Source organism: Chiloscyllium punctatum, chromosome 4, assembly GCF_047496795.1.
Source record: "Chiloscyllium punctatum isolate Juve2018m chromosome 4, sChiPun1.3, whole genome shotgun sequence".
NCBI classification, from domain to species: domain Eukaryota; kingdom Metazoa; phylum Chordata; class Chondrichthyes; order Orectolobiformes; family Hemiscylliidae; genus Chiloscyllium; species Chiloscyllium punctatum.
This window is the reverse complement of record NC_092742.1, coordinates 48763428-48776262: the sequence shown is the minus strand read 5'-3', so window position 1 is coordinate 48776262 and position 12835 is coordinate 48763428. Positions and strand designations below refer to the sequence as shown.

Below are 12835 nucleotides of genomic sequence, written 5' to 3'. Positions count from 1 at the left end.
GGTGAATCACTGATCCCAGAGCAGACCTGACCCAATTTTGTAGCCCATCTTTAGCAGTGAGATTGGTCGCCAATTGCTAATTTCCTCCCTCTCTCTTCTGTATGTAGATGAGCATGATGATGCCTTTCCTCATGGATTCACTCATGGTACTTGCCCAAAGCAAGCTGACATACACCTCCAAAAGGTCCTGGCTGATCAAGTCCCATAGAGCAAAATAGAACTCAACTGGTAAGTCATCACTTCTCAGAGTTTTCAAAGGACTCAAGGGCCTTGGTCAGCTCATCCAGAGATAATGGCTGGTCCAGCCTCTCCCTCGTGCTGTCATCTAAGACCTCCGTGATAGAGGACAGGAATGACTGGGAGGCCACGCTGTCAGTTGGCTTCGTGTCATACAGATTGGCATAGAAGGATTTGCTGATCCTCATGATGTCAGACTGAGATGATGTTACTGAGCCATCTTCTTCATGCAGGCTGCTGAGCACGGAGCCCTCCTTGTGCACCTTCTGGAAGAAGAAATGTGAGCACTTCTCATCCTGCTCCATGGAGTGGATCCTGGACCAGAAGATTATCTTGGAGGTCTCCAAGGCAAAGAACGAGGCTTGCTGGCCTTTCATCTCCTGAGGTGCTTCGTGACATTGATCCTCAATCATCTGCAGCAGGAGTAGGTTCTGCATACCCTTCTGAATATTTGACAGTTTTTCCCACCTCTCTCTCACCTTCTGCACAGCTTTGAGAATGAAATACTTCTTGATGTTCACTTTGACTGTTTCTTACCAATCCACTGGAGACTCAAAGAGGAGCTTCATGGTTCTCCAACCTTTTGAGCTCCTCAATGTTTTCTGGGGCTAACAATTCCACATTCAGCTTCCACGTTCCCTTGACCGCCAGCAGGTGTGCCTGTAGGTGGCAGTCAGCTAGCAGGAGGCAGTGGCCAGAGAAGAACACCAGATTGATGTTGTTGGATCTGAGTGGGAATGATCAGGACACAAACTGGAAATCTATCCTTGAGCGGATAGACCTGACTGGCCATGACCAGGTGTATCTATGCTGCGATCTGTCTGCAGGGGTGTTGAAGATGTCATGCAGCTTGGCATCTTTGACCGTTTCAATCAGGAATCTGGATTTGGCATCCAGTTTTCTGTCCTCCCCAATGGATCGTCATTCTGCATCGATGATACAATTGAAGCCTCAGGTCAGAATGACTGGCCTGGATGTAACCAGCAACAGTGGAAGCTGCTGCAGGATGGCCAACCGCTAACTCTTTCACACTGGGGCATACGCATTAATTAGTCTTAGGGGAGCGTTTCTGTACATAATGTCTGCTACGAGGAGGCCCCTGCCCACGACCTCCTTAACTTCAGAGATGGTGAAGTTGCTTCCTGGCAGCAGAATCCCCAGGCTAGAGGAGTGGTTATCATTTCCCTGCTGACCAAATTGAAGGCCCACAGGCCCACAAGCTCAATCATCTCCTGTAGCTGCTGAGCTGCCTCTCCTGTAACTACCTCTCCTGTAGCATCAAATGCTCCCCACACTGATTATGACAACAAAACTGGGAAGAGGAGAAAACGAACCACTCAGTGGTCACACAACATTGTCCAGGTGGGGAAACTAAACCAGTAACATGAGATCAGGTTTGCTGAAAGTTTTACAAGACATTTGAAAAAAAATAAGGATTCTGCTGACAGAAATTTATGAGGTACTAAAGCCAGCTGGGAAAACCCAATCAGAAAGATAATGATATTCAGGTAATATACCTCATATGTTGATTCCTGACTAATGTGAGCCTAGAATCTTATTTTTGTTAGACACTGAATAAATTCACTCTCTATCTCATGACAATGAGAAGTTTTCGAAATGTAAGTTTGTCAGGTGCAATAAATCAACCCTTTCATCACGTATTAAATTGGATGTAAACAATTTGATATCAATAGAGGTGGCAAAATAACAAAACCGAGAATGCGGGACTTTTGAACAAAAATAAAAGTTTGGGAAGTGAACACATTGACCAGCATTTGAAAAAGAAAGATGCTTTGGATGTGACACATTGTTAGACTACTATAAACATTCCAACGTTCTGTTTTTATGTTTGTAGGTGGAATTTGCTTTGCGTACATATGTGCACGGCTAGAAGATGGAAGAGTAACCTATTTTGTTCATGAAATTTAGAACAGCAGCAATAGGTCTGCTCAAATAAACATTTATCTAAAAAGTTAACATTTAGGAAATGTTTGGAACATAACTTATTGAGTGCTCTATTCTCAATGAATAATCCTTTTCCTGATCATAAAATTAACTCAAATTAAATTCTGAAATTCTAAGCCTGAAATAGCATTATACAAGAGAAGTTGGAGTTGAAAATAATTGTTCAGCTTATTGAGGCTTGCCCTTTGTTACATAGGAATATAGGAACAGAGGAGTAGGCTATGAGTTGATATGGTGGCTCAGTGGTTAGCACTACTACCTCCCAGTGTTAGGGACCTGGGTTCAATTCTAGCCTTGGGCAACTGTCTATGTGGAGTTTGAATATTCTCCCTGTATCTGTGTGGGTTTCCTCCTGCAATCCAAAGATGGTGTGGTGAATTGACCATGCTGATTTGCCCATAGTGTTCAGGTTAGGTGCATTTGAAGAATGGGTTTGGGTGGGAGGATCAGTGTGGACTTGTTGGGCTGAAGGGCCTACTTCCACAGTGTAGGAATTCTAAGAGTCCATTGAACCTGTTTCGCCATCTAATTCACTTTTACAAACACTTCAATGCCTTTATCTATGCAACATTTTATACCAATGGCAATCAGAAATTTATCAACGTTTACTTTAAATATACTCAAAGGCTAAGTTTTCACAGCCCTCTGCAGTACATAATTCCAAAGATTCACAACCCTCTTTTTTAAAGACTGCCCATTGTCTACGTACAGTAATGTTTTTTAATGTATTATTCCAATTCAGTTCAATCAATTTGTGTTAAATGCCTTATAATGTCCCTTATTCAAATGTGACTATCTCAATTTCAAACATGATGTAATATTCTACAATATTGTAGTTCCACATCCCAAAAGGTTAGCTCAGTTGGTGCTCCAGAATAGTGCCAACATTGTAGGTTCAATTCCCACTTCAAGTGAAGTTACTACAAAGGTTCCACTTCCTCAACCTTACCTCCATCTGAGGCATGATGAGCCTCAGGTATAAACACCACCAATTATCTCTCTGTAATGAGAAAGTGGAACTATGGGGACTTTATCTTTACCTCTCGATTGGCTTGTGCAATCTACATCCAGATTGAGGTTACTCATATTTGTTGCATTTCCTATGCTACAAGCTTCTCTCATTTCCTGATTAATGCCTCTTTTCCCCCCCACCCCCTCCTCTGCAACCCCCCCATCTGTATTTGGTGGTCTATAAATAACTGTAAGCAATGTCTGCTGCACCTTGCTCCTTGAGCTCCACTCAAACAGATTTCTCACACTGATCTGAGGTTCTCCCTTACTAATGTACTGATCCTATTTTATATTATGAGGGCAATTCCATCTCTTTTACCTTATTATCTGTCATTCCTAAATATCAAATATTCAGTTCCAATGCTGATTGTGATGCAGCTAAGTTTCTGTCATGGCAATTAAATCAGAACAAATTACTTCTATTTGTGTCTTTTGATCGCCTATCTTGTTGAAAATGGTGTATGCCTTTAGGTAGAGTGCCCTTAACTTTGTCTTTTTGACATAATTCTGTTTTTGAAGCATAATTGATGCTTTTTTCCTCCTTTTCTATAGTCACCCCAGCAGCTTTTCTATTTGCTGTTACCTACTTTACTTCCCTCCAATTTGGGTTGCCCCTCAGGTTCCCATCCCCCAGTAAAGGTCGTTGAATCTCACCCCAACAGCACTATCAAATCTCCCTGCAAAAATATTGTCCCAGTCCTGTGCAGCTCTCTATAAACAAAAATTAATGTTGCTATCCATTTGCTTTATACAATATTAGATGGTCAAAATGTAGTCAAACATACTGTCAAAAATTATTTCATCCAATTCTTGAAATCGAACTCTTCTTTCAGTTCTTGCTCTGTGAGAAACATAACCATCTGCATTTTGTGTCATTTTGGATTTCCTCCTCAGTATAGATGCTGGACATTTAAGTGCAATCACCTGGTGGTTTAAAAATATTATTAAACTATCTCTGTATTCACCAAAATATTTAAAACCTCTAATTCTCTATTTGTGGTTGATATGATTTAATTTAAAAATATAGAGTTTTTAATCAAATGGCTGTAGATAATTAACTCCAATTCAGATATCCTTCCACTGGATTCCTAGATTTCTTTTCTCTCAGACTCCATGTCGTCTGTACCATATTGTTAAATTTTCATCAAAAAAGTAATTTTCAAGGAAAACAAGGTCAATATTGACCTTTAACTGAACTCTCGACTAGCTGAAAAGATCTGATCAAGAAGCTAAGCGCTATTGAATCTTGACTGATTTTTATTTAATGATGGGTATAAATATAAATGACAGCTAACCTAGTCTGTAAGACTAGTTCATCTTCCCTAATGATAAGTTCAGAAAGACACAAATGTCCCACTGAAACACACATTGACATGCTAAGATATCCTACCTCCTGTGCATGACACATTTGTGAAGATAATGTGTTTGTTTTAAGCCTTCTGATGTCTGGAGAGTTTTCAAATCTCTGTGGCAAAACCTTATTTGAAAGATCGAGCAGTCGATCAGCAGTAGAATCCTGGGAGACAGCTGAGTTATCTGTTTGTTTTGAATCTAGAAAAAGTTGGCAGATGTAATGTCACATTTGTACAAATTTCACTTTTATGACCTTACATTTGTGTGTTTACTGTAGCCGCAAGTGCAGTTGTGCTAGTATGATGCTGAATTGATACCATGGGATGATCTGTGTGTTGACAGCCTGTGCAGCATGTGGAAGCAAGAGGAATAAGGTGTATGCAGGACAATAGGTCCTGCTGACATTGGCATTTACCTTGCAACATTCCTATTCTTTCCCTGCTCTCTGCATCTAAATTTGTTGGTATGAATGAGGTTGTCAGTGATTTAGGGCAGCAACGTTCACTGCAAATAGGGAGACAATGCATTCAGATTGCCAGGAATGAGGGACCCCACACCTCCCTGAATTGTACAGTACATGGGCCATTGTGCATTCTTTCCCCTTATAGGTCCTCCCATTCATCGGTCCTGCAGTCCCCTCCCTCACAGATCAAGTCACCAACCCCTGTCCACTGGCACGCTATCAACTTACAGCATAATGGAAGGTGACAGTGTACGCTCCTTGGCCAGTGTCTTGCAGCCTCCTTCTCTACATGTCAGTGAAGCCCTAAACATCCAGACTCCGCAAACCCCAAACTCTGCTTCCCCTAGCTTTCAGCTCCAATCCTGAAGAATAGGCTCCCTTATTTACCACCAACATCCCCCTTGCTCCTTAGACACTAAGGATGTACTTGACAGACTTGACTGACCTAACCCAACAGTCCTAGATGAGAAGTAGCCAGACCCCTGACTGGTGGCTGAACATCTCCCTGACCCGGTTAGCTCGACTCCTGGATTGGTCACAAAGGACTGACTATGACCCACTCCCCAGACTACAGGGGCATAGATCCTCTCATTGAGAACATCCTGTCTGGATTGTGGACAATCCCCTGAAGTGACACACACTGCCCTTAATGTACTGTGCTGTGACCCCTGACTGGCAGATGCCTATATGGATTTGGTGAGGACTAATGAGACATGGCAGCTCCTTGTATTACATACAGTGTGTTTGCTGCATAAGATGCTGGCACAATGTGCTATTGGTAAGATTAATGTAGCTGTGATAGAGCAAAAGTCTTCTCCCTTCACTAAGGACTGCTGTCCAGCAATGTAAGCTGCCTGATTTGTGGCTGTACGAATTATCACAGCAAGGCAAGGGAAGGCAAGGCAAGGCAGAGCAGGGCAAGGCAGGGATGCTGAAGCAGGCAGGTGCTAAATGAGCAAGTGCTAAGAGAAAGCAAACAGCTCTGAGATGTAGCCTGGTCCAATCCATGCATTTAGCACCTGTGTATAAAGTGTCCTTGCAGCAGCATTTCAATGTGAGTTACAGGTCCACGCAACAATGCAGGTCTGTGCTTCCAGAGTGCTCCTCAAGTGTAGCAGCGAAATGCCATGACGGTTATGAATGCTTGACAAATTCAGATGCCAACGTCTATGGATGAGTGGTGCATGAGGCTGGTGCCCACGGATTGTGCCCTGAGGTGGTGTTTCACACTGAGCAATACGGGGGTTCCTCACAGCAAACATTGAGCTAAAGTGGCCAGGTGTCCACTCTGACTTCCATCTCGAGGATTTTCCACATCTAACTTAAGAGATGTTCTTGGTAAAATAGGAAGCTTTTTAATAATGAGGTAAGTTGTACAATTAATATGGTATCCAGCAAGCTATAATCACCCTTAATTGGCAACTCATCACTGCCTAGTGAGAAACTCATCTCAACATTTGGCAAAACCAAAGAAAATACATCTTGTTCCTCTTGTTTCCACATGCAGCAGCAGGCTGTCAACACACAGATCATCCCATGGTATCAGTTCAACATCATATTTGCATAACTGTGCTTGGGGCTACAGTAAACATCCTGACATCGAGAAAGGCTTTGTCAGGTTTCTTATTCAATTCTGCCACAAATCTCACCATAGCCCATATAGCTCAGATCCCGATAAGATTCCACCCCTTGCTTTTAATTAGGGTGGAGTCCAGGACAAAGAGACAATTCTTCGGTCATGACGTGATGGTGTGTTTACATGCCAGTGAGAGTGAAATAGAAATATAGGCTGGCACCAATGCAAAAATGACAATTATTGTGACTGGATAGAAGTGACTTTGAGAATCAGTCTGGAGTTAAAAATCAAGGTGATAGTGTATTTTATAGCGTTTATTATGAACACGCAGTTTGGATGTACTTAATGCCTAACAGACAGTCAGATTAAGTATTAAGAGCCAAGGGTAATGTTAAAGTGATAAACCTAGATGGTGTTGGCTGGCTTATTCTCATGGATACTGTCACTGAATAATAACATGCAAATCAGGGAGGACTGAATACAAGTTATTGCATCTTATCACAGCGATAAAATTAAAGAAATATTTCACTTTAATGGTTACAAATTCAAATAAAATAATACAACGAAGTTCAGAAAATGTTACCTTTATATGGTTTATCAATTCGAATTAAGTAAAATGCATGGGTTTTAACCTTTCCTTAAAGTCCAAAAACACATGAGAAGGGAACAGCGTCTCTTCAATGGCATTGCTAAGCTGTAGCAGTAAAGAGAGCCTAGTTACCTGTTTTATCGACCATTTTCCATTTGGAAGTCAAGAATTCAAAGCTTCTGGTAATAACTGGACTTTTAATACAAACACTTTCTAATATAGAGAAAAGAAATGAAAATTAAGAATTAACCCAGGTCACTCCTTCCACAGGTCAACTAAGATCTAGATTCTGTTCCACCCATTTAATTTCCTGAGGATTGGTTCTGAAGAGTTTCTCTATGTTCTTTCTCCCTACTTAATTCTTTCAGGGGCTGTGAGTGTCATCGGCAAGGCCAGTATTTGTTACATCTTAATTGCTCTTGAACTGTGAATGGCTCACTAGGCCATTTCCAAGGGCAGTGAACAGTAGGACAGATTACTGTCTATCTGGAACCACATGAAGTCCAGAACTTGGAAGGATGATAGGGGTGGCACGGTGGCTCAGTGGTTAGCACTGCTGCCTCACAGCGCCAGGGACTGTCTGTGTGGAGTTTGCACATTCTCCTCGTGTCTGCGTGGGTTTCCTCCGGGTGCTCCAGTTTCCTCCCACAATCCAAAGATGTGCAGGTTAGGTGAATTGACCATTCTAAATTGCCTGTAGTGTTAGGTGCATAAGTTAGGGGAATGGGTCTGGGTGGGTTGCTCTTCAGAGGGTAGGCATGGACTTGTTGGGTTGAAGGGCCTGTTTCCACAATGTAGGGAATCTAATCAAAAGAACATTAATAAATCAGATAAGTTTTCTTTAAATCAATAATTGATAATAGTTTCATTGTAACCAATATTAAGACTAGATTTCAATTGCAGATGTATTGATTGAATTTAAATTCCACCAATTACTGTGGTGGGATTTGAACCCACGTTTCCTGTGCATTGCTTCACCTATAGTCCAATGACATCATCTTCCCCTCAGTACATGAATTAGTTAAATTTAAAGCTTCTCCCCAACAAAACAAGTTCATCACAGAATTTTTCTTTGTAGCTTAGAATCAAAATCCCATTAAGAGGCTTGTTATCCTCTTTGGAGCATGTTCTTTGGAAAGTAGGATGCCAAAAATGCACACAAATTCCAAATGAAGTATCACTAACCATCTTTCAAAGCTAGAATATCTTGCTTTGAGCTGAAAGGTAAATATTGTGAAGCTACACTCAAAAATTTATCCTGCAGTCAAACTGCTTTGGTTGGAATCCCAGTGCTTCTTTACCTTTGTTGGTACAGCTGAAATTGACTTGTTACTCTCAATGAACAGCCACAAATAACTTCCAAATTTAAATTAGCTGCTTTTGCTGGATGCAGAACATAAATAACTCTTTTGTTTAGCTTATTTGGCAGATGCTGTCAGATGTTTTAAAATGAAGAAACACAGACTGCTGCGTTGCATTCCAAAGCAAGTTGTGACCTAGAAAACAAACAGAATTTAAGAAGGAAATAAGATATTGACTGAATCGTATGTTGTACAGAATTACTCACAAGGAATCACAAGAACAACAATACTGCTAAAACTGATTGATAACATGAATGTTATTAAAACATAGATTCATTGGAATGTGCATTTGTCCATGGCAATGCTTTCATTTGTAAATAAGGAAACAATGCCTATTATTCAATTCTCACAATATCAAACACTACAGAAAATTAACACCTCAGTATGTTATGACCATTGTGCTCCTCATGATATTTCAGCTTGTACATCGAGATGCTGAAAACCTCTTTATTCAGAATCATAACAATGACGTTGAGAGGCAAAAGTAGCTGAATTACCATTACCATCTATGTTATTTTATATGTATATCGATACACACACACAGGTGTATACTTACATATTGAAAGCATTTTAAATAAAAATATAGGCAATTTTTAGATAATTAAGCAAAATTAACTGTACGACAAACAATCTTTCCATAAATTGAGAAATCCTCGCTCACCTATTCCCCACCATTTTTCCCAGTTTGACTTTCCATAATTTTGTATCCATCTTTGTATCTAATGCATACCCACCATGGCTTTTTCACACTGGATTCGCAAACTTTGGGGGTTGGGGAAGAGAGAGAGAGAGAGAGAGAGGGAGAGAGAGAGAACATCCTGAGTGAGACATTGCATGAGTAAGAGTGTGTCTTTAGGAATTTGGAGCACCATGGGAATTCAGTGCAGAGACGAAGGGGTGTTTTTTGTTGTTTGTTGATTCATTGTTTGTAAGGTCTTTTTAGCAGAATAAATTAAAGCCCAAGACTGGATGCCCAGCACAAAAAAAAAGTGTCATTGCAGGAAACTAAGTTCATTGACAGCTACAACCAACCAATCGATTGAAAAGTGCTTTCAGATTAAAGATAAATAGAAACATTTTACAGACTAAAAAAAAGTTGGAAATTTTAAAGAAAACAAATTAAGCAGTGAGCTGATTGGATGGCAATGCTCTACCTTTACAGGCTAACCCCAAATAGCACTTATTTAAAAAGTGTAAAATCACTACTGGATTAAGTGAAATGCAGCAGGGGTAAGCAACAGTAAGAGACTAAGAAAAGGAAACTTCGTATAAGGGATGTTATTTTGATTAAATAATTAGAAAAATTAGCTCGATTAAGTTAGTTTAATTATCATTCATGACAGATGAGGGCAACCGAGTGGAATGTAGGATAAGTCACATTTGGGATGTTATGGATCGAAGATGACCATGTGTGCAGGGAGAGCTCCCAACTGCAGAACCTTGAGCTTAATGCTTCTGCTGGAGACACTGGGTGTCACATTCATGAGGCTGAGAGTCATGGGGATAACATAGAGAGCTGGTCACACTACAGCTTACAGAACTGGTGAAAAGAAGGGAATGAGTGGCCATCAGGCAGTCCAAAAGAATCAGACAGGTAGTGGAGGAGTTCCCTGGAGTCCTGTTTACAAATCAGTTTCCCTTTTCGACATTGATTAGGGTGCCAGTTCCTCAAGGGAGTGCATACAGAGCCAAGCATCTGGCTCCACAAGCAGCTTGACTATACAGAGGGAGAGGAAGAAGAAAGCAGGAATGATAGCAATAGGGGATTCATTAGTTCGGGGAACTGACAGACATTTTTGCAGCCACAGATGTGACTCCAGGATGGTGTGTTGCTGCACTGGTGTCAGGGTCAGGGATGTCAGTGAGCAGCTGCAGAGCATCCTGAAGGGGAGGGTGATAAGACAGAGGTTGTGGTACACTTTGGTCCTTTAGGATTTGACCTGCTTGATCAGTAGTGGTGCTGCTGGGCCACTCTTGGAGGTCGACATTGAAGTCACCCATCCAGAGCACATCTGTGCCCTGCACATTCTGGAACTAATGACAGGACATTGGAACAAAATCAGAAAGTGCCAGAGAAACTCAACAGGTGTGGTAGCATCTGTGGAGAGAAAAACAGCTTTCATTTCAAGTCCAGTGACTTGAATCAAAATGTGAGCAGGTTTGGGAATATTTTAGTGAACTCCCTTACCAAATGCATCCTGACTATACCTTACCCCAAGTTCTGGGGGAAATTGTCTTTGTCTTACCAGGGCTTTACGTAGCATCATTTACCCCTTTGTATTATGTGGCTTAAACCAACTTTGAGTACATGACCTAACTTGGCCAGCTTCTAAGATTATCACCATCACAGAAGCCACTCTTCAGCCAATTCCATCCATCCCATATGATATCTAAAAGCAACTATGTGCACTGAGAAGAACAAAGGCTATGGAGTTTGACATCATTCATCTGAAGAATCTGAGTTAGCCATGCCTCTATCCAAGATGTTAGGACAGCTACAACATTCTGACACTGCAAAAAACTGTCCAGATGTGTCCATTCAAAAACTGCCAATTACTGCTCCTTCAACCTACTTTCAATCATCATTGGAGTGATAGAGGGAATCTGTAGCAGCATTTACACTGCCCTGTTTACTCACGGTCTGCTGGATTCAATTAGGATGACCCAGCTCCAAACTTCATTCATGTTACAAAGATGGATAAAAGAGGTAAATTCCTGAGGTGATATGAAAAAGACTACCCTTTATTTCAAGGCAGTATTTGGTTGAGCTTTCATCAAGGAGCCCCTGTAAAATTGAAGTCTTTGAAACTCAGAGGAAATCTCTCTGCTGCCTGGTGTCATACTTAGTACAAAGTGAGGTGGTTGTTGTTGCTGGAGACAAATGATCCTTGTCTCACAACATGACTGCAGAAACTCCATGGGAAAGTGTTCTACATCCAACCATTTTCCGCTATTCCATCAATGACTTCCTCTGATGATAAAGTCAGATTCAGGGATGTTTACTGATAATTGTAGTTGTTCGGATAATGAAACATTGTATGCACAAACGCAACAAGATCAGGGCTTTACTCAGGCTTGGGCTGATAAATAGCTAGGAGCATTTCTGAAAAACAAGTGTCAATCAATTATTATCTCCAACATGGCAAAATCTAATCACCTCCTTTGACATACAACATTACAATTGCTGAAGGAATGCACTTAAAAGAAGGTGTTGTTGTGGTAACGGCACTGATGAGTAATTTGGGCCATGGCGTCCAATCCAAACTCCACCGTTAGCTCATACTGATGCTCCCCCGATCTCTGATGGTTAAATTTATATTCAGTCTCATTAGATTAGATTCCCTACAGTATTGAAACAGGCCATTTGGCCCAACAAGTCCACTCCGACCCTCTGAAGAGTAACCCACCCAGACCCATTCCCCTACCCTATATTTACTCTTGACTAATTCACCTAACTATTCATGCTCAATTCCTGATGAAGGGCTTTTGCCCGAAACGTCAATTTTCCTGCTCCTCGGATGCTGCCTGAACTGCTGTGCTTTTCCAGCACCACTCTAATCTAGACCCTAATTCACTTAACACTATGGGCAGTTAAGCGTGACCAATTCACCTGACTTGCATATCTTTGGATTGTGGGAAGAAACCAGAGCAAACCCATACAGACATGGGGAGAATGTGCAAACTCCACACAAACAGCTACCCGAGGCAGGAATCAAACCCAGGTCCCTAGTGCTGTGAGGCAGCAGTGCTAACTACTGAGCCACCATGCCAACCTAGTCAGTTGAAAAAATTGTGGAATTGAAAACTCATCCCAGTCATAGTGACTGCGAAGTTGTCATTCATTGTTTTAAAACTTCTCTGGTTTACTAATGTCCTTTAAGGAAAGGAATTTGTTATCTTTACCGAGTTTGGATTACATGTGATTCATAGCATGATTGGCTCTGAACTGTTCTCATAGAGCCATTAGGGGTGGATAATTTTATCAGTGATACCCACATCAAATAGAAGAACAAAAAGAAAATCTCACCCCATCATTCTGAAGGCCACCATTGACCAATAAATTAATTGGAGTAATAATACAAATGCTCTGGTCACAAAAGCAGGTTAGAAGCTGGGAATCTGTTGGTAATTAAATCGCTTCCTGACTTTGAAGGACTCTCCACCATTGACAAGAACAGGTCAGGAGGGTGATAGAACATTCTTCACTTATCCAGGTGATGGGTACAGCTACAACACCATTCAAGAAGCTCAATACAATCTAATACGCATCATGCTTGATT

General features: G+C 41.2%; 1 protein-coding gene across 1 annotated transcript in view; it reads right to left on the bottom strand.

Moving 5' to 3' along the window:
• c4h14orf180 (chromosome 4 C14orf180 homolog) overlaps positions 1-12835 on the bottom strand; it is a 40070-nt gene that overhangs the window by 11938 nt on the left and 15297 nt on the right. Inside the window, exons 3-6 of the mRNA XM_072568624.1 lie at positions 8496-8690; positions 7327-7407; positions 4604-4764; positions 3999-4137 (exon numbers count right to left, since the gene is read on the bottom strand). Coding sequence (XP_072424725.1) covers positions 3999-4137; positions 4604-4764; positions 7327-7342 — 316 coding nt within the window. The 5' untranslated portion in view covers positions 7343-7407; positions 8496-8690. The remainder of the gene's footprint in view (positions 1-3998; positions 4138-4603; positions 4765-7326; positions 7408-8495; positions 8691-12835) is intronic.